The sequence below is a fragment of the Mesoplodon mirus genome, assembly GCF_964341445.2.
Source record: "Mesoplodon mirus genome assembly, chromosome: 3".
NCBI lineage: Eukaryota > Metazoa > Chordata > Mammalia > Artiodactyla > Ziphiidae > Mesoplodon > Mesoplodon mirus.
The window spans coordinates 56,104,322-56,127,179 of record NC_138978.1 but is presented as its reverse complement, the minus strand read 5'-3'; the positions used below and the strand labels follow the sequence as shown (position 1 = coordinate 56,127,179).

The following is a 22,858-nucleotide window of genomic DNA, read 5'->3' as shown; positions in this document are numbered from 1 at the left end:
TAGCATGTTGTTTAGTTTCCAAATATTTGTGATTTCTCCAGCTTTCTTCTTATAATTGATTTCTAGTTTCATACCATTGTGGTCAGAAAAGATGCTTGATATGATTTCAGTTTTCTTAAATTTATTGAGACTTGTTTTGTGTCCCAGCATATGGTTTATCCTTGAGAACATTCTGTGTGCACTTAAGAAGTATGTGTATTCTGCAGATTTTGAATGGAATGTTCTACATACATCTGTTATTAAGTCTCTTTGGTCTAGTGTTTCATTTAAGGCTGACTTTTCCTTCTCTTTCTGTCTAGATGATCTATCTGCTGATGTACAGGGGGTGTTAAAGTTCCCTACTCTTATTATGTTGCTGTCAGTTTCTCCCTTTAGGTCTGTTAATAATGCTTTATATATATTTTGGTGCTATTTTGTTAGGTGCATATATATTAATAAATGTTATATCTTCTTGATGGGTTGTACCCTTTATCATTAGTATATAATGTCCATCCTTGCCTCTTATTAACTTTTTTGGTTTGAAGTCTGTTTTGTCTGATACAAGTATGGCTACACCTGCTTTCTTTTGGCTGCCATTTGCTTAGAGTATTTTGCAGCCCTTTACTTTGCACTTATATTTATCTTTAGAACTGAGATGTGTCTCCTGGAGGCAGCATATAGTTGGGTCTTATTTTTTGATCCAGCCAGCCACTCTGTGTCTTTTGATTGGTGAATTCAATCCATTCACATTTATTGTGATTTTTTTTTTTTTTGGCCACACCCTGCAGCATGTGTGATCTTAGTTCTCCAACCTGAGATCAAACCCATGCCCCCTGAAGTGGAAACGTGGAGTCTTAACCACTGGACCACCAGGAAAGTCCCCATTTAGTGTGATTATTGATATATGAGGACTTGGTATTGATATTTTATCTTTTCTTTTCTGGTTGTTCTATAGTTCCATTGTTTCTTTTTCCTTGCATTTCTGTCTGCTGCTTTAGTTTGGTGGTTTTCTATGATGTTTTTCTCAGTTTTCTCTTTTTTTATGTTTTGTGTCTCTGCACTAGATTTTTGTTTTGTTATCATGAGGTTTGTATAAATGTTTTAAAGATAAAATACTCCTTTTTCTGCTGGTAGTATCTTATCCTAATATGCCTCTACAGGTTTCATCCTTTTCCTCTTCTCCTTTTATGTTTTTGTTGTCACAAATATGTCTCAACACAAAATGCTGTGAGTTTGTTACCAAATTGACATAGCTGTAGTTATTTATAGTGCTTTTTTCCCACCCTTTAACCTTTGCTGTAATTAAGTGTTTAACAACCTATTCTGATATACAATTGCAATTTTCTGATTCTATTTATTACCTTACTCAAAGTTTTGTGTACTTTTGCCTTTTCATTTCAGGTAGAAGAGCTGCTTTCAACATTTCTTGTTAGGCAGGTCTAGTGGTGATAAATTCCTCAACTTTTGTTTGTCTGGGAATGCCTTTATTTCTCCTTTCTGTCTGAATGATACCTTTGCTGTATAGAGTATTCTTGGCTGACAGTTTTAATCTTTCAATATTCTGAATTTGTCATTCCACTCTCTTCTGGCCTGTAGAGTTTCTGCTGAGAAATCTGCTGATAGCCTTATGTGGGTACCTTTGTAGATTATTGTCTTCTTTTTTTTTTTTTTTTTAACCTGGCTGTCTTTAAAATTCTTTCTTTGTCATTGACTTTTGACAATTTTAATATATAATGTGTCTTGGAGAAGGTCTTCTTGTTTTGAGATAAGTAGGTGTTCTATTAGCTTCATGGGCTCGTATATCTAGTTCCATTCCCAGATTTGGGAAGTTCTCAGCTATTATTTCCTTAAATAGGCTCTCTGTTCCCTTCTCCCTCTCTTTTCTTTCTGGGATACGCATTGTCGTATGTTGCCTTTCTAATGGAGTTGGATAGTTCTTGTAGAGTTTCTTCAGTTGAAACAAAAATCTTAGCTCTCTCCTCTTTTACCTGAATCATTTCTCAGTTTCTGTCTTTGAATTCGCTAATTCTCTCTTCCATATGTTCTACTCTATTTCCAGTGCTTTCTAATGCCGTTCTTCATGTTGTTTATTGAGTTCTTCAGCTCCATAACTTGTTTGGTTCTTTTTTAGAGTTTCAATCTCTTTGATAAAGTGTTCCTGCTGTTCATTAATTTTATTCCTTAGTTCACTGAACCGTCTTTCTGTTTTCTTATATATAGCTTGTTGAGTTTCTTCCTGATACCTGTTTTGAATTCTCTGTCAGTTAGACCACAGTCTTCTGTGACTTTTGTTTCTGGAGAACTGTCATTTTCTTTTTCTGATACTGTGTTAACTGTGTTTTTTCATAGTGCTTGGTGAGTTGTTCCTTTGCTGGCACATTTGAAGTAATGAATACGTTTCTTATTTAGGTAAACCTTTATTTACTTTGATTCTAACAGTTCAACAGGTTGGTAATTAGAGTCCTTTCTTTTGTTTTTCAGTAGGTGGCGCTATAGCATAAGTTATAGCTTAGTTTATCCTACCTGAGTGCTTCTGGCTATATTTGAGAATTGGCACTTTCCACCCTCCATCACCTTTGCCAGAGATGTCATCAGTGCCCTCATCATTGCTGCTTGTTCCTCTGGGGTTACTGGTGCCTTGAGATGGCGGGTGCCTCTGCCATATGTGGGGTTGCCTGGGTTGTGGGCACTGCTGTAGCGGTGAGGGCAGGGGGAGGAATGGGGGCAAGGAGCCAGGTTTGGGTGTGCTGTGGGGGAGAGCAGAGTCACAGGTACCACTATGGCCCTTCCAGTCTTTCTTCAGCCTGTTCTGTTCTGTCTTTTGCCCTCATCGTTATCAGCATTGCTCTTGCTGAGGTCACTAAAGATCTCCTCTTGGTTAAATTTAGTAGTAAATTCTCAGGCATTCTTATGTCATTCATCAGTCACATTTGGCACAGTTGATCACTCTGTTCTTAATACACTGTCTTCACTTGACTTTCCAAGGTACCACACTCTTTCGGTTTTACTTCTTCCTCACGGTTAGCTCCTTCATGGTTTCTTCTCTGCTTGCTCTGGAAAGGTTTGTTGTACATTATTGTGACAGTAGCTCACAAATGCTCCCCTACAGTCTATCTTCAGCACAGCAGCTAGAGTGATCATTTTAAAATCTAAATCAGATCACGCTCCACACCTCGACTTAACCTCTGCAGTAGCTTCACATATCTCCCAGAGTAAAAGACAGAGTTTTTACTTAACGATGATATTCAAGGCCTTGCGTGATTTGCCTTCTTTGCCCCCCATTACCTCTCTGACCTCGTCTCCTACTATTCTTCCCCTCTCTTACTCCACTCCTGCTGCACTGTCAGGTATGCTGCCTTTGCAACAGCAATTTTTTTGGCTGGGACACTCTTCCCTCAGAGGTATGGCATGGTTAAGTCACTTACTCTAGATTATAAGCTCTTTAGGGGTCAGGGATCTTTGTCTCTTTTGTTCATTAATATATTCCAATAGCCTAAGATAGTGCCTGGCACTCAGTAGCCACCCAAAAAGCATTAACTGAGTGGATGAATGAACCAGTTAACAAATAATAATAATTAACAGTTTTATTTCCTAAAATGTTTACATGTTGGAAATATATGAATGTGACATTCATGTTCCACTTCTGTGCAGAAATGGCTATTCATACAAGGTGGCGGTTGCACTGTCTCTTTTTCTTGGATGGTTGGGAGCAGATCGATTTTACCTTGGATACCCTGCCTTGGGTGAGTATGTTTCATTTAAAAAAAATTCTCGTGAAACTTGTAGGTTAATGTACCTACTCTTATAGATTAAATCTCTGCATACTATTAATAGTTACAAGTTCCATGTAGTTGGGTTGAATAGTCAGTGTTCTGTGAGTATAGAGCTAGCAGTTAGCTCTGTAGTTAACTTGGATAAGAAATTCACTTTTCTTGTCTTTTCATCTTTATGAAAACACACACTCAAGATAGTGTAGTCACTAATTAGGACAGTAGACTTGAGCTGTCATTACTAGTGCTGGGCACACAGTGGGTGTTCAATAAATGTTTTATGAATAAATGCATATCTTTTCCTATCCCTCCAGAAAATGTTTGCCTTCTACCTGAACCTCTATAAGTGTTGATTTTGGAATAGAAACTACTTCTTTCAGGAGAAGTTGGTGTTGGAACTACAGCAGCCAGCATGAGCTGGTGTGGAGCCTGATTATTACCCTTAGCATCCCTCCCTGTACCTTCCTCCTAGCTGTAATCTTTACATTTACCATAGTTGCTAATTCTTATGAAAACTATTTACATTTGATGATAGCTTTTGTTTAAATAATACTTTCACATGTCTGCCCTTATTTAAGCCTTAAAACTCTTTGAGTTTATCATCCAGTTTAAATCTTCTTTAACAGGTAGGGAAATTGTCACCAGAGAGGTTAAGGGATTTACTGACTCTGGAGGCCTTGCTTTATACTGTAACATATTTCTTGTTATCATCATTGTTTTATGGATAGGGAAATTGTCACGAGATTAAGAGATTTACCCAAGGACACTCAGCTAGTGACCTGACTTTGAACCCAAATATTCTGGCTCAAGAGATCATGCTTTATTTACTGTAGTACTTTGCTTCTGTATTAGCCCTTCACTGAGCAAATTTAAAGTTTCTGAATGCTCTGCTTTCTAGCTAGCAAAGCTAATCTTATTCTTTCCATGTTGCTACCCACCAGAGATCAAAGAGGAATTTTCACTGTGGGGTTGGTGGGAATTATCTTTCTGTTAACCTTAACTGGAACTCAGTGTTGTAAGGTCACAAATAGAAGTCACAGTTTAAAATACTATATACATGAAATTTTTTCAGTTAACAAACATTTATTCAAAATTTACTTGCTGTTAAGTAAGTAATGAAGTTCTCTGGAAATAACGATGGAGATCACAGTTCATACTGGTTAGAAGAAAATAAGTAATAAATGGTAGGCCAATTTGTGCTACAGCACTGTTACAGAACTGTAGTAAAGTGCTATGAGAGCAGAGAAAAAAGACTGATTTAGTCAGCCTTAGGATGTGAGGGAAAACTTGTTGGATGAGGGGACATTTGCACTAGGTTTTTAAGGATGAACAGATTAGAGATTTAGGGCATTACAGGGAACAGCATGTGCAAAAGCATAGGGTGTGAAAGAGCATATGTGCAGTGTTGAGAAAATGGTGGATAATTTAGCCTATGGTGTAGGAAGAAAAGTGGCAGAACATGAAAAGTGATTGCAGAGGTAGCCTGTGGTCAGATTATAAAAGGCTTTGAGAAAGAATTCCCTGGCAGTCTAGTGGTTAGGACTCGGCGATTTCAGTGTTGTGGGCCCAGTTTCGATCCCTGGTCGGGGAACTAAGATCCCACAAGCCGTGCAGTGTGGCCAAAAAAAAAAAAAAAGGCTTTGAGTGTCTTGTTCTGGAGTTTGGATTTTACCCTTTAAACATCAGATGGCATAAAAGTTTTTAATCAGAGGAGTGTCATGGTCGGGTTTATATTTCAGGAAGATGATACTGGAGAAATTGTGGGAAATGGCTTAGAACGGAGAAAGACTGGTGGCAGAGGAAGCTAAAAAGAGATGGATGCAGTAGTCCTCGCCTGAGGGAAGGAGAAATACTATTTCTTTGAACAGTTTATTCCATGATGATTTTGAATAGTAAATATATTTTAAATATTTGGCTTAATGAGTGACTTTTTAGCTTCCTGTGATGTGTGTCAGGTGAGCTGTCATGTCATATGGTCTAAGTTAAATTTTTTTACTTATTGCAGCACATAATAACATGTTGGTTATGTTGGTATATTATGATTTTTTTTTCCTACAAAATAAAACTCTAGGTTATAAAGCTCCATATAAAGCTCTGTATAGTGACTCTGGTTCCTGAATGTTAGTTCCCTGCCAGGAGTTCCCTTTCTCCAACCACTGCTACTCCAATCTATTAATTAATTTCAGTCAAAGAGAACCTTTCAGTTTGAGGCTGAGATTCTATAAATTTTCAAATGTAATTTTTACATTTGACTTTATTTCTTAGTGTAAAAATCTTTAAGTAACTTTATTATTACAACAACCTTTGGATGTTCATTAATTCAACAAGTTTTTTGACTGTCGGCTGAAGATACAACTTTCTCAGGATTGTTAAGTCTGTCACTTCTCATTCATCTGCTTCTGAATTTTCTTCCATTCTCTTTATTCCGTTGGGTTTATGGCTTTAAAAATCCCTTTACTATCTTTTAATGGGGTTTTGGAGTGAGAGGAGTTAAGAGGACATGTCAAATACATTATCTTTAACTGAAAGTTCTTATATCTCTTCAAGCATTCAAATATTTTTATCCCTACTTACTCACATTTAAGCTATTTAAATGTGAAGGATTTTGATGTTTTATCAACTTAATCTAATCTAATATGTAAAATTACCATGTTTTTAAACTTAAAACATTTAAATGTTTTTAATTAAGTTTTAATTTTTACTAAGAATCCAAGGTTAAGGAATTTTGGTATTCAATTAGATTGATTACTGCCTGGGCTTCCCTGGTGGCACAGTGGGTGACAGTCCGCCTGCTGATGCAGGGGACACAGGTTCGTGCCCTGGTCTGGGAAGATCCCACATGCCGCGGAGCGGCTGGGCCCGTGAGCCATGGCTGCTGAGCCTGCGCGTCCGGAGCCTGTGCTCCACAACGGGAGAGGCCACAACAGTGAGAGGCCCGCGTACTGCAAAAAAAAAAAAAAAAAAGATTACTGCCATTTAAAAAAATTCTTAAATGGGGAATGCAATGTTGACTGGTATGAAAATAGTTACAGGTAGAGCCTAAAACTATTTTTCTTATAATCTTATTTAATCCTTCCTCATGGTAATGAAAAGCAGTGATAGTATATTTATAGATAACTTTTTTTTAAACATCTTTGTTGGCGTATAATTGCTTTACAATGGTGTGTTACTTTCTGCTGTATAACAAAATGAATCAGCGATGTGCATACATATATCCCATATTCCCTCCCTCTTATGTCTCCCTTTCACCCTCCCTCTCCCACCCCTCTAGGTGGTCACAAAGCACCGAGCTGATCTCCGTGTGCTATGCAGCTGCTTCTCACTAGCTATCTAGTTTACATTTGGTAGTGTATATATGTCCATGCCACTCTCTCACTTTGTCCCAGCTTACCCTTCCCCCTCCCCGTGTCCTCAAGTCCGTTCTCTATGTCTGCATCTTTATTCCTGTCCTGATGCTAGGTTCTTCAGAACCTTTTTTTTTTTTAGATTGCATATATATGTGTTAGCATATAGTATTTATTTTTCTCTTTCTGACTTAACTCACTCTGTGTGACAGACTCTAGGTCCTTCCACCTCACTACAAATACCTCAATTTCTTTTCTTTTTATGCTTGAGTAATTTTCCATTGTATATATGTGCCACATTTTTATCCATTCTTCTGTCAGTGGACACTTAGGTTGCTTCCATGTCTGGCTATTGTAAATAGTGCTGCAGTGAACACTGTGGCACATGTCTCTTTTTGAATTATGGTTTGCTCAAGGTATATGCCTAGTAGTGGGATTGCTGGGTCATATGGTAGTTCTATTTTTATTTTTTTAAGGAACCACCATACTGTTCTTCATAGTGGCTGTATCAATTTAAATTCCCACCAACAGCGCAAGAGGGTTCCTTTTTCTCCACAACCTCTCCAGCATTTATTGTTTGTAGATTTTTTGGTGATGGCCATTCTGACCACTGTGAGGTGATACCTCATTGTAGTTTTTTTTTTTTTTTTTTTTTGGAGGTACGTGAGCCTCTCACTGTTGTGGCCTCTCCCATTGCGGAGCACAGGCTCCAGACACGCAGGCTCAGCAGCCATGGCTCGCGGGCCCAGCTGCTCCTCAGCATGTGGGATCTTCCCAGACCGGGGCACGAACCCGTGTCCCCAGCATCGGCAGGCGGACTCTCAACCACTGTGCCACCAGGGAAGCCCCCCTCATTGTAGTTTTGATTTGCATTTCTCTAATGATTAGTGATGTCGATCATCTTTTCATGTGTTTGTTGGCAATCTGTATATCTTCTTTGGAGAAATGTCTGTTTAGGTCTTCTGCCCATTTTTGGATTGGGTTGTTTGTTTTTTTCATATTGAGCTGCATGAGCTGCTTATATATTTTGGAGATTAATCCTTTGTCAGTTACATTGTTTGCAAATATTTTCTCCAATTCTGAGGGTTGTCTTTTCGTCTTGTTTATGGTTTCCTTTGCTGTGCAAACGCTTTTAAGTTTCATTAGTCCCATTTGTTTATTTTTGTTTTTATTTCCATTTCTCTAGGGTGTGGGTCAAAAAAGATTTTGCTGTGGGCTTCCCTGGTGGCGCAGTGGTTGAGAGTCTGCCTGCCGATGCAGGGGACACGGGTTTGTGCCCTGAACCGGGAAGATCCCACATGCCGCGGAGCGGCTGGGCCCGTGAGCCATTGTCGCTGAGCCTGTGCGTCCGAAGCCTGTGCTCTGCAACGGGAGAGGCCACAACAGTGAGAGGCCCGCGTACCACAAAAAAACAAAACAAAACAAACAAACAAACAAACAAAAATATATATATATATATCTTGCTGTGATTTATGTCATAGAGTGTTCTACCTAGGTTTTTCTCTAAGAGTTTTATAGTGTCTGGCCTTACATTTAGGTCTTTAATCCATTTTGAGTTTATTTTTGTGTATGGTGTAAGGAAGTGTTCTAGTTCCATTTTTTTACATGTAGCTGTCCAGTTTTCCAGCACTACTTATTGAAGGGGCTGTCTTTTCTCCATTGTATATTCTTGCCTCCTTTATCAAAGATAAGGTGACCATATGTGTGTGGGTTTATCTCTGGGTTTCTGTCCTGTTCCATTGATCTATATTTCTGGTTTTGTGCCAGTACCATACTGTCTTGATTACTGTAGCTTTGTAGTATAGTCGGAAGTCAGGAAGCCTGATTCCTCCAGCTCCATTTTTCTTTCTCAAGATTCCTTTGAGTTCTTTTGTGTTTCCATACAAATTGTGCAATTTTTTGTTCTAGTTCTGTGAAAAATGCCATTGGTAGTTTGATGGGGATTGCATTGAATGTGTAGACTGCGTTGGGTAGTAGAGTCATTTTCACAATGTTGATTCTTAAATACAAGAACATGGTACATCTCTCCATATATTTGTATCATCTTTAATCTCTTTCATCAATGTCTTACAGTTTTCTGCATACTGGTCTTTTGTCTCCCTAGGTAGATTTATTCCTAGGTATTTTATTCTTTTTGTTGTACAGGTAAATGGGAGTGTTTCCTTAATTTCTCTTTCAGATTTTTCATCATTAGTGTATAGGAATGCAACAGATTTCTGTGCATTAATTTTGTATCCAGCTGCTCTACCAAATTCATTGATTAGCTCTAGTAGTTTTCTGGTAGCATCTTTAGGATTCTCTATGTATAGTATCATGTCATATGCAAAGTGACAGTTTTACTTCTTCTTTTCTGATTTGGATTCCTTTTATTTCTTTTTCATCTCTGATTGCTGTGGCTGAAACTTCCAAAATTATGTTGAATAATAGCGGTGAGAGTGGGCAACCTTGTCTTGTTCCTGATCTTAGAGTAAATGGTTTCAGTTTTTCACCATTGAGATTGATGTTGGCTGTGGGTTTGTCATATATGGCCTTTATTAATGTTGAGGTAGGTTCCCTTTATGCCTACTTTCTGGAGAGTTTTTATCATAAATGAGTTTTGAATTTTGTCAAAAGCATTTTCTACATCTATTGAGATTATCATATGGTTTTTATCATCCAGTTTCTTAACATGGTGTATCACATTGATTGACTTGCATATATTGAAGAATCCTTGCATTCCTGAGATAAACCCCACTTGATCGTGGTATAGGATCCTTTTAATGTGCTGTTGGATTCTGTTTGCTAGTATTTTGTTGAGGATTTTTACATCTATGTTCATCAGAGATAGTGACCTGTAGTTTTCTTTTTTTGTGACATCTTTGTCTGGTTTTGGTATCAGGGTGATGGTGGCCTCGTAGAATGAGTTTGGGAGTGTTCCACCCTCTGCTATATTGGAAGAGTTTGAGAAGGATAGGTGTTAGCTCTTCTCTAAATGTTTGATAGAATTCACCTGTGAAGCTATCTGGTCCTGGGCTTTTGTTTGTTGGAAGCTTTTTTTTGTTTGTTTGTTTTTGTTTTTGTTCTTTTCGTTTTTCTGCGGTACACAGGCCTCTCACTGCTGTGGCCTCTCCCGTTGCGGAGCACAGGCTCTGGATGCGCAGGCTCAGCGGCCATGGCTCATGGGCCCAGCCGCTCCATGGCATGTGGGATCTTCCCAGACCGGGGCATGAACCCGTGTCCCCTGCATCGGCAGGCGGACTCTCAACCACTGCGTCACCAGGGAAGCCCTGTTGGAAGCTTTTTAATCACAGTTTCAATTTCCATGCTTGTGACTGGTCTGTTTTTATTTTCTGTTTCTTCCTGGTTCAGTCTCGGAAGGTTGTGCTTTTCTAAGAATTTGTCCATTTCTTCCAGGTTGTCCATTTTATTGGCATAAAGTTGCTTGTAGTAATCTCTCATGGTCCTTTGTGTTTCTGCAGTGTCAGTTGTTACTTCTCCATTTTCATTTCTACTTCCGTTGATTTGTCTTCTCCCTTTTTTATTTATGAGTCTGGCTAATGGTTTATCAATTTTGTTTATCTTCTCAAAGAAATAGCTTTTAGTTTTATTGACCTTTGCTACTGTTTCCTTCATTTCTTTTTCATTTATTTCTGATCTGATCCTTATGATTTCTTTCCTTCTGCTAACTTTGGAGCTTTTTTGTTCTTCTTTCCCTAAATGCTTTAGGTGTAAGTTTATGTTGTTTATTTGAGATGTTTCTTCTTTCTTGAGGTAGGACTGTATTGCTATAAACTTCCCTCTTAGAACTGCTTTTGCTGCATCCCATAGGTTTTGGGTCATTGTGTTTTCATTGTCATTTGTTTCTAGGTATTTCTTTGATTTCCTCTTTGATTTCTTCAGTGATCTCTTGGTTATTTAGTAGCATGTTGTTTATCCTCCATTTGTTTGTATTTCTCATAGTTTTTTTCCTGTGATTGATATCTAGTCTCACAGCACTGTGGTCAGAAAAGATACTTGATACGATTTCAATTTTCTTAAATTTACTGAGGCTTGATTTGTGGCCCAAGGTATGGTCTATCCTGGAGAATGTTCCATGAGCACTTGAGAAGAATGTGTATTCTGTTGTTTTTGGATGGAATGTCCTATAAATATCAATTAAGTCTATCTGTTTAATGTGTCATTTAAAGCTTGTGTTTCCTTATTTATTTTCATTTTGGATGATCTGTCCATTGGTGTAAATGTGGTGTTAAAGTCCCCTACTATGATTGTTAGTGTCGATTTTCCGTTTTATGCCTGTTAGCATTTGTCTTATGTATTGAGGTGCTCCTATGTTGGGTGCATAAATATTTACAATTGTTATATCTTCTTGGATTGACTTCTTGATCATTATGTAGTGTCCTTCTTTGTCTCTTGTAATAGTCTTTATTTTAAAGTCTATTTTGTCTGATATGAGACTTGCTACTCCAGCTTTCTTTGATTTCCATTTGCATGGAATATCTCTTTCCATCCCCTCACTTTCAGTCTGTATGTGTCCGTAGGTCTGAAGTGGGTCTCTTGTAGACAGCATATATATGGGTCTTGTTTTTGTATCCATTCAGCAAGCCTGTGTCTTTTGGTTGGAGCATTTAATCCATTCCTGTTGAAGGTAATTATTGATATGTATGTTCCTGTGACCATTTTCTTAATTGTTTTGGGGGTTTTTGGGTAGGTCCTTTTCTTCTCTTGTGTTTCCCACTTAGAGAAGTTGCTTTAGCATTTGTTGTAGAGCTGGTTTGGTGGTGCTGAATTCTCTTAGCTTTTGCTTGTCTGTAAAGCTTTTGATTTCTCCATTGAATCTGAATGAGATCCTTGCGGGGTAGAGTAATCTTGGTTGTAGGTTCTTCCCTTTCATCACTTTAAGTATATCATGCCGCTCCCTTCTGGCTTGTAGAGTTACTGCTGAGAAATCAGCTCTTAACCTTATGGGAGCTCCCTTGTATGTTATTTGTCATTTTTCCCTTGCTGCTTTCAATAATTTTTCTTTGTGTTTAATTTTTGCCAATTTGATTACTATGTGTCTCAACGTGTTTCTCCTTGGGTTTATCCTGTATGGGACTCACTGCGCTTCCTGGACTTGGGTGGCTATTCCCTTTCCCATGTTAGGGAAATTTTCGACTATAATCTCTTCAAATATTTTCTCAGACCCTTTTCCTCTTCTTCTTCTGGGACCCCTATAAGTCTAATGTTGTTGCGTTTAATGTTGTCCCAGAGGTCTCTGAGACTGTCCTCAATTCTTTTCATTCTTTTTTCTTCATTCTGCTCCCTGGCAGTGATTTCCATTATTTTATCTCCCAGCTCACTTTTCCGTTCTTCTGCCTCAGTTATTCTGTTATTGATTCTTTCTAGAGCATTTTTAATTTCAGTAATTATGTTGTTCATCATTGTTTGTTTGCTCTTTAGTTCTTCTAGATGCTTGTTAAATGTTTCTTTTATTTTCTCCATTCTGTTTCTGAGATTTTGGCCCATCTTTACTGTCATTATTCTGAATTCTTTTCCAGGTAGATTGCCTATTTTATCTTCATTTATTTGGTCTTGTAGGTTTTTGCCTTGCTTTTTCGTCTGTGACATATTTTTTGTCATTTCTTTTTTTTTTTTTTTTTTTTTTGATGGGTGGTGCTGTATTCCTGTCTTAGTGGTTTTGTGGCCTGAGACATACAGCACTGGAGCTTGCAGGCAGTTGGATAGAGCCAGGTCTTGTTGCTGAGATGAGGACCTCCAGTAGTCCTCACTCCAATTGATATTCTCTTGGGTCTGAGATTGTTATTCCAGCAATTTGGACTCGGAGCTCCCACCACAGGAGCTTAGGCCTGACCTCCAGCCTGGGAACCAAGATCCCGCAAGCTTCGTGGCAAGGTTAAAAAAATAAATAAATGAAAAAGAAAAAATAAAAGGAGCAGTATTATATCAAAGAATAAAAAACAAAATAAAATTGGAAAGATAAAACATATATTAGCAAAAATAAAACTGTAATTGAAACAACTGCAACAACGTAAAATAAAAGCACAACAGAAAAAGAAAGAAAAAAAAAGGGTGGGGTGGGGAAATAAGCCAAAAAGAGAGAACAATAACAAAGTATAAAGAATAAAATAAAATTAGAAAAATAAAACATTTATTATGAAAAATAAAAATATAAAAGAATCAACAACAGTGAATCAACAAGGTAAAACAGAACCCCAATCTGGTCACTGGGGTTCCTCCAGTCCTCTTAGGTTTCCATGGTCCCCCACCGGTGCCTGGTAGGTGCCCTAGTTGTGAGGAGGCGCGAATTCCGCGTCCTCCTAGTATGCCATCTTGACATCGCCACTTTATAGATAGCTTTTTAAAATACTTTCTCAGTACCATTTATGATCACTGGAATTTTATAAGAACCAAATAAATAATGCAGATATGATGAAGCTTGCTCTTAAGTAATTTCTTTCTTTTCTTTTTTTTAAACTGAAGTATAGTTGATTTACAATGTTTCAGATGTACAGCAACGTGATTCAGTCATATATATGTATATATGTATATGTATATATATATGTATTTTTTTCTTTTAAAGATTCTTTTCCATTATAGGTTATTACAAGATATTGAATATAGTTCCTTATGCTATACAGTAGGTTTCTTTTTAAGTAATTTAGTGTTGAATGTGATACTTCATTATATAAATTTTACTTTAGGATTAAGTAAGGGAAATGTGCTGAGGGTGAGATTAAATTAAATTTGATAAGATCCAAACATTCCTTTAAGAAAAATTTTCTTTGTAGGTATTTCAAATTTCTTTTTAGCCCAGAACTATTACTTTATGTATAGCTTTATTTCCTTTAATTGACTTATTCTCATTATACCAGTGCTGCTTTAGCTGGAAGCCTTTTTTCACCATGAAGCCTTATTTTTCTAATATTCCATCTTTGTGTTTTTAACCATGTTAACATCTGTGACTTTTTTTTTTTTTTTTTTTTTTTTTTTGGCGGTACATGGGCCTCTCACTGTTGCGGCCTCTCCCGTTGCAGAGCACAGGCTCCAGACGCGTAGGCCCAGCGGCCATGGCTCACGGGCCTAGCCGCTCTGCGGCATGTGTGATCTTCCCGGACCGGGGCACGAACCCGTGTCCCCTGCATCGGCAGGTGGACTGTCAACCACTGCGCCACCAGGGAAGCCCTGAATTTGTGTACTTTTAAATGTAAAGTTTAAGTTACTGAAGTATAAATAAAGTACACTAAAAATATGAGCTTTATTAATGTCATCTGGCAGCAGAATCTTTTTGGAAGAATATATCTACAATAGTAGTGGTTCAAGATAAAAATGGATCCTTCTTGATTGGAAACATTGTTAATTGGAATTTCAAAACAATCTCTAAAATCTAAATATAATACTTCTTTCCACAATAAGTTAAGTAAATAGGGTCTGTACAAAGAGACCTAACAAATTTTTACTTGGAAAAAAAAGTCAGTCTACTTTTGGTAGTTCAGTAATACCTCCCCATCTTTTAAAAACTGGTATTGGTGCTCAAAATAATGAAATCTGTAAGAGTAACGGTTTGCACTGGTTTTTGCCAAAAGCTTGGCCTCTGTGCACCGGTGCCGAATTGAATCTCAGAGACAGAGTTTTGGGTGAAGTAGAAAAGATTAGCTTTATTGCTTTGTCAGCCAAAGGGGGATGGACACAGCGGGCTTCTGCCCTCAAAAACTATGTGTCCCAACCCAGGAGGATTTGATGAGGTGTTTTATAGCAATAGTTCAAGGGTGGGGTTGCTGACAAGATTAGGATGTGTACAGGGCCTGCACTTCTCTAATCTGGTCTCAGGTAATTTTTTTGTGTGTGTGTGGTATGCGGGCCCCCCACTGCCGTGGCCTCTCCCGTTGTGGAGCACAGGCTCCAGACACACAGGCTCAGCGGCCATGGCTCACGGGCCCAGCTTCTCCGTGGCATGTGGGTTCTTCCCACGGCATGTGGGATCTTCCCGGACCGGGGCACGAACCCGCGTCCCCTGCATCGGCAGGCGGACTCTCAACCACTGCGCACCCGAGAAGCCCCATGGTCTCAGGTAATCTTGATGAGCTTCTCTGGTTCCTGGCCTCAGGTAGTTTCTTGGCTGCTCCTCCCTTGATTAGCAACTGTTTGAGTCTGCCCTTTGGAACTCAGAGAAGGTCATGGAGGCTGGATCCTCTTCCCTGCAAACCAGAAAACGGGGGACAGAAAGACTTCTGTGCCCAGGGGCCCCACAGGGTTCTGCTCGTTTTCAGTTTTAATAAATGCTGTTTAGAATGTATGCTACTTTGTGTTTTTCAAGTTGATCAGTGTTTGTTTACAAATAAGATAATTTACTATTGATATATTTTATTCCTTCATTATCCATATTGACTAGGCACAGAAATGACACAGCCCTGACTTCAAGTTGCTTGTGGAAGGAAGGATATAGGGGAAGTCAGACAAATAAATATATAATAAATCATACCATGGGATATGTGCTCTGCTGGAAGTTAAGGGCAGGGTGCTAGGGAGCATCTAGGGATGGCATTAAATTCATCCTGGGAGCATTAGAGAAAACTTTCCAGAAGTTTGAAAAAAGACTATTAAGAGTTAGCTAGATGATTGGGAATAGTGGGGGCAGTGGAGGAGGCAAGGCAGGGGACAGCATAGCACACACAAATTCAGGTGTGAGAGCACAGCCCATTGGGAGAGAACTTCGGGTAGTTTGTAACACAGGCAGAAGGAATTTGCAAGAGGCAAGGCTAGGTTAGATGATGCTACTGTAAATGATGTGGATTTATGCTGTATAAATTTCTCAGTTATAATAATAATTATAATATAGTAGAAATAGTGGTAGCACAAGTAGCAGCTGGGCTAACATTTATCATGTGTTTGCCATGTACCATGTACTATTCTAAGTTTTTACTTTGAATCATTATCTCTTAAAGTGCACATATTTAAAATGTACAGTTTTATAAGTTAGACATGTATACACCTGTGAAACAACCACCATGATCAAGATAATGACCATATCTGTCACTCCCCAAAGTGTCCTCATGCCTATTCATAATCCCTGCCCCTTGGCCCTCTTTGTCCTGCTTTTTCCCAAGCAAGCACTCACCTGCTTTCCGTCATTGATTAGTTTGCGGATTCTTTAAATGCTTAAATATCATCTTGGACCTGTTCTATAGTTTCTTAAATGTGTTACTCCAGGAGTAGGTAAAATTTACCAAAGTTCCGAATACATGTATCTAACATTTTATCTAATATTTATCTAATTTATCTAATATTTTATCTGAATAGGAACCTGTCATGTTCAATCTTCTGAAACATCCTTACAGAAGGGGTTCAGCAACAGAATATCTAGACTTTAATTGACTCGCTATCTTTCTCTGTTTTGTGTGTTATCACATTACTTTGCCAATAAATATACTTCTATATCATTGTTTTAAAATGACTGCATAGTATTTTCTCCTATTGTTAGGTGTATCTTAATTTCTTGAGACAATTTCTCCGTGTTAGATACTTAGATTGTTTCTAATTTTTTGATAGTCATACAGCAGATATTTATTAAACTCTTACTTTCTGTCACGTACTGTTCCAGGAATTGACTTGAATAAGATAAGACCCCTGCCTTTAGGATTTTACATGGCATAGGAAAAAAGAGAATGAATGAACAAACCAATGAATGATTTCTGATCAGCACCATGACGGAAATAAATAGGGGAGATGTGATACAGTGCTGGGGCTGCTGCAGGGAGCAGCATGCTGGGTTACCAAGACTTCTCTGAGGAAGTAGCCTGAGATGAGAAGAGCTACAGGAAGAACATCACTGGAAGATGGGATGACAAGGGCAAAGGCTCTGACATGGTTACATTTTTTTCATAGAGTAGCAGTTCATTAAAGACAAACTTTTCTTGACCATTCTTAATGTTCTTTTTGTAAACAAGTTGAAGGAAGGGAAACTCTGTGGTATTTCCAAAATGCTCTGTGAAGAGGGATACATTTCAGAAATAAAATAAGTGAGTGAATGGATATAGTACATATACTGAGTGAGTGGATAAAGTTCCTTGGGCAACTATAGTAAAATGCAATGAATGGAAAAAATAATTAAAGGAGTTTAAAATGTACAGTTTTATAAGTTAGACATGTATACACCTGTGAAACAACCACCATGATCAAGATAATGACCATATCTGTCACTCCCCAAAGTGTCCTCATGCCTATTTATAATCCCTGCCCCTTGGCCCTCTTTGTCCTGCTTTTTCCCAAGCAAGCACTCACCTGCTTATAAGTAAGATAGTGGATTAAAAGTTAGGGGTCTTTAAGAGACAGAAAAGCTGAGAAAATGTATCTATTCATACAACAAATATTGAGCATCTACCATGTGCCAGGCAATGTTGTAGGTAATAAGGACACAGAATTGAACAAGACATATAAACGACTCTCCCGTAACAGGGCTTCCATGAGACAGATAGTAAACAATATAAAATATTAGGTAGGTAATAAGTATTCTGAAGAAAACTAAGTGCATAATTTTTTTTTTTTTTTTTTTTTTTGCGGTACGCGGGCCTCTCACTGCTGTGGCCTCTCTCGTTGCGGAGCACAGGCTCTGGACGTGCAGGCTCAGCGGCCATGGCTCACGGGCCCAGCCGCTCCGCGGCATGTGGGATCTTCCCGGACCGGGGCACGAACCCGTGTCCCCTGCATCGGCAGGCGGACTCTCAACCACTGCGCCACCAGGGAAGCCCCCTAGTGCATAATTTTATATAGTACCTATATTTTAAGTTTTAAAATCATTTCCAACATGTGTTACTGCAGTACTTACAACATTGTTCTACTGTATATCTATTACTAATAAGGGGGGTGGGGGGGTGGAAATCGTCTAATTTACCTACATATTTCAGTCTTTTTTATGTATTTCCAAATGTGTGTAAGAGGTGATCTCATCCAGTCTTACAATTTTAGCTGGTATATATTTGTAGTTGATGTTTAGAACTACCCTTTCACGAAGAGTCTTGCTTCATACCATTTTTATATCTCAAATGGGATATCTGGAAAGCAACTCAAGTTTAAATATAGAAGAGAGATTACTCATCCCACCCCCACCCCCAATCTGCCTCTTCTAATTTCATCATTATATTTTTTGTGTTATATCATTGTATATGTCCTAGATTCTATGCTCTATTATCATCTATTTTAGTATGTTAGCTTTAAGGTTGGAACCAAGGACAGAGGTGTGTATAGCTCACAGAATTGTTGATTTTGACTATTGGGCTAATAAAAAACATAAGATGCTTAGGAAAAATGTACAGTGTAGGATAACTTCAAGATAATTGGGTTACTAATAGAATTTTGCTGTTTAACTACAAGATCAGTGTTCTTTTCTGATTATTTTTTCTGTGTCTTGACAGTCTATTTATTTGAACTTTCTACTGTAAATGCATATTAAAATTTGGATCCATAATGTATTAAGTCTAAATAAATAAATAAGGATTTTAAGACTAAAAGATGTGCTGTAACTCTGGTGTAATGAGATTTAAAGATTTATTTTCTTAGAAGTTTTGTAAGATTAGAAAACTTTTCTCTTAAGAAGTTTTGTAAGATTAGATTGAGTTTTTATTTCAGTTCTTATTATTTATTTAAGTGAATTAATTTTTTTTTTTTTTTTGCTTTTCTATGTAGAGGGCCCTTTAAACTTTTCTCATATTTTTAGGTGAAGATTTGATTTTTTTAAAGTGTTAATTTTATATTGTCGATACAAAGCTTTTGTGTAATATATAATGGTTTATTGGGAAATGGAAAAGTTTATGAATATTTATAAAACTTTCCAGGTTGTAAATGACTTTACCTTCTTTTCTAGGTTTGTTAAAGTTTTGCACTGTAGGATTTTGTGGAATTGGGAGCCTAATTGATTTCATTCTTATTTCAATGCAGGTAAGTTAGTTTCAATCTAGAAGATGAACTACTTTTACATTCAAATTTGTGTTCTGTGATACATATGTTAGAAAGCAGTTAGGAATGCTTTTTCAGTTTTTCTTCAGATGCTAGATCTAAAGGATCATGGCCATGTTTTCAAGTTGCATTTCCCAACCTCTGCCAATTAGCAGTTCTAAAAGACATTAACAAGGATTCTGTGCTCTAATATGATTTGTAAATGTGAGTTCAGCTGAGTTATAGAGATTTCTTTACTGGAGAACTTCTCAGAGTCTTTATAGTTTGTATTATGAATCTCTAAGTGGGATTGAGGTTATATTTCAAGCTTATTGTTTCTTTTCCTGTTATAGCACATTGTCAATTACTATAATAGGATACTGATGGGAATCTGATATTTACATATGAATATGTGGAGGCAGAAACAAGATTATTTTTGCACTGGACAGGTACTCTATACTAGCGTTCTCTTGGTTGCAAATTGTAGAAACTGAAATGCAGCTAGCTTAAGCCAAAAAGAGAAAAGGGATTTCTGGGCGCTCTGTGGAAAATCTAGGAGAGGGGCTGGTCTCAGGCAAGACCCAATTCATATAATCAAATGATGTGTTCAGGACTCTCCTGCTCTTCATCTCTGCTTCTCTGTCTTAGCCTCGTTTTCTCCTGCTGCAGTGGTTTGTGAAATGCTCTTCTTACGCGTTTAAAAGTGCCACCAGATGTTTTCTATTAAATTATACTGAACTGGTTGTGGTTAATTCATGAGGATTCTTAAAGAGATGAATTTATCACAACAAATGTCACAAAACAGCATTTCAGTAAGCATTTATGGAGCACCTAATGTCTTCAGTAAATGTGTCAGTATGTATTTAGATTATCATCAGTTTTACTCTTCTTTCTCATACAGTATTTCCACTCCTCAATTCTGTCTGCTTGATGTTATCCTTATGCTTTAAAAGAAAGTCAAAATCTAGATTTTTGGTAACATACTGTGAGGAGGGGACCATACTGTGAGGAGGAGGCAACATATGGACCAATAAGATATCAGAATTAAACAAGGAAAATATTTGGTTTTAAAGTTGGAATTTTCCTGTCTTTATTCATAAACATATGCCTAACCAAATATCCTGCCTTCTCTGACTGTGGTACAGGCAAGCAGGCATGAAGAGGCTAAGGTACTTGTGCACATATGCTTGGAAATGGGTTTCTCTGAGGATCCAAGGAAATTACTGGGATTCTTTGAGATACACAGAATTCCACATCTTTAAAACCCAACCATTTAGTTAATATTTCACACTAGGTTCTTTCTTTGGTGATATTAGTGCTTTGTAGCTTTATTTATATCAAATTATAGAGCTTATTTGATTCAGCCACTATTTTCTAGTACATGTATACCTAAACTTTTCAGAACTAATAGTTCTTAAAGATCTAGAATTGAGACTATTACATCAACAAATTATGGAGGTAGAATTAGAATATTTGAATTTCTACAGTAAATGTCCCTAAATAAGACATTTTAATAGGGATGGCTACTTTAGACTGCTTTCAGATTAGGGGAAAAACAAATCATTTTTCAAAAGTAGCCAAATAAGACATGTATCCTTATTCTACATGTTTAATATACTTAACATGTGATGTTGACTACATTAATTTTAGAGAATTTTTTCAGCCAAATAAGTTTTTACTATAAATATCATAAACTATGTTAATATCTTTTTCCTAAATATATTTTTTCAATTTCTCATAAACCTTTTACATTCTCTCATCTTTTTGTTTATTCTTCTTTCCTTACTCATTCTCTCCATCCCCAGTTTTTTTTCTTTTTGCCATTAAATATTATTCCCCAGTGAGTTGCAATGTTTTTCTTTTGGGCTGTGATCCCAGAAACATATTGTGCGTGAACTCAAGACCTGTAAAAACATACTTTGCTTCACAGTGTTTATAACAAAAATCCAGGAAAATCCTCTTTTAAAAAAGAGGTCTAGTTATTTCATGGGTTTTTTTTATAATTTTTTTTCTAAATTTATTTATTTGTTCTTTTTGTTTTGTTTTGTTTTGGCTGCATTGGGTCTTTGTTGCTTCGCCGAGCTTTCTCTAGTTGCGGTGAGCAGGGACTGCTCTTCATTGTGGTGCGTGGGCTTCTCATCGTCTTGGCTTCTCTTATTGCGGAGCATGGGCTCTAGAGCGCAGGCTCAGTAGTTGTGGCACACGGGCTTCGTTGCTCCACAGCATGTGGGATCTTCCTGGACTAGGGCTCGAACCCATGTCCCCTGCATTGACAGGTGGATTCTTAACCACTGTTCCACCAACGAAGCCGTAGTTATTTCATCTTTGAACTGAAACAATGTAAAGTGTAACACATATATTACTAAAGTAAGTAAGCTTTAAATGTAGCTATATTTACTGAAAATACTTCCATGAATTTATCTGTTAGTAAACTTTTGAAGTTTCTTCTGTTTGTTTTTTGTTCTTTAAAAATATGCAGATGGCACTGTGTGAATGAATGGTATAAAACAATACATAGAATTAATTCTTTTGTGTATTCAACAAAATCTAAATCAGTGACGCATGGATAGCATACAGTTTTTCAATTATAGGCAACCATTGTGTATAACTATATATAGTTCCTGTATATATAGTTATTCATAAGGCAGTTCTGAAGATTTTAAAACACTCATTGTTTTGTGCTTATATTTATATATATCATGAAAGATAGATTAGATAATTTGGTCTTTTTGTTTGTTTGTTTGTTTTTGTTTTTGGCTGTGTTGGGCCTTCATTTCTGTGCGAGGGCTTTCTCCAGTTGCGGCAAGAAGGGGCCACTCTTCATCGCGGCGCGCGGTCCTCTCACTATCGCGGCCTCTCCCGTTGCGGAGCACAGGCTCCAGACGCGCAGGCTCAGTAACCATGGCTCATGGGCCCAGCCGCTCCGCGGCACGCAGGATCCTCCCAGACCAGGGCTCGAACCCGTGCCCCTTGCATTAGCAGGCAGACTCGTTGTCAACCACTGCGCCACCAGGGAAGCCCGATAATTTGGTCTTTTATCAGAAAAAATATGAGAATATTTGATTTCATTTAAATCTCTTTTCGCACTCACACAATGAATATTTTTAATTATACCAAAACCACTGATGTGTACTCCACCAACAAAAAGGAAAGAAAATTGATTGTGTTAAGTGAAGACAAGACAGCCACAAATCATAAAGATGAAGATGGGTACAGGGAAAATGGAAATATGCGTTGGAATGTAGAAAGTTGTTGAAGGAAGTATGTCAGGGTTCTTCGTGTCAATTTTAAAAAATTCTATGCATCGTGAAAGAAATTACTTTTATTTTCATTCCTATTAACATTGCAGACACAACATTGTAAAACAACTATACCCCAATTTAAAAAAAAAATGCAGAGTAGATTCCTTAAAGAACTAATAACCATATAAGCAGCAAAATACACAAAGCAATATAATCTCCAAGACATTTTTTGAATTTTATAAATAAATTTATTAAATATCTCATTACTTTGGCATTTAACATATGTAACTCATTTTAGCCCTGGGTTATATACTGCTTTTGTATTTTTTTTTAACTTTTACACACCAGGTTTGATTTTTCACACATAAATTTCTTGAGAAAAAAGGATTTTTATTAATCTCCTGAAGCACTAATAGTATGCTCAACATAGAGTATGCTCTCAAAATTTTTGCTTATTTGAGCTGAATGCAGTATACCTTGTAAAAAGTGTGGCTTTGTGCCAATTACAGGGAAGATGAGAGGCTAAAAATGGTAGTTTTTAAAAAATGATTGCTCTTCTTCAGGGCTTTAAAGTTCTAAATTTCGTGGGTCACTTGAGAGGTAATGAACAAAAATA

At 37.5% G+C, this 22,858-nt stretch overlaps 1 protein-coding gene across 1 annotated transcript in view; it reads left to right on the top strand.

Moving 5' to 3' along the window:
* The window catches only part of TM2D1 (TM2 domain containing 1), a 56,094-nt gene that overhangs the window by 19,657 nt on the left and 13,579 nt on the right, over positions 1-22,858 (top strand). The window contains exons 4-5 of the mRNA XM_082616412.1: positions 3,631-3,722; positions 18,930-19,003. Coding sequence (XP_082472538.1) covers positions 3,631-3,722; positions 18,930-19,003 — 166 coding nt within the window. The remainder of the gene's footprint in view (positions 1-3,630; positions 3,723-18,929; positions 19,004-22,858) is intronic.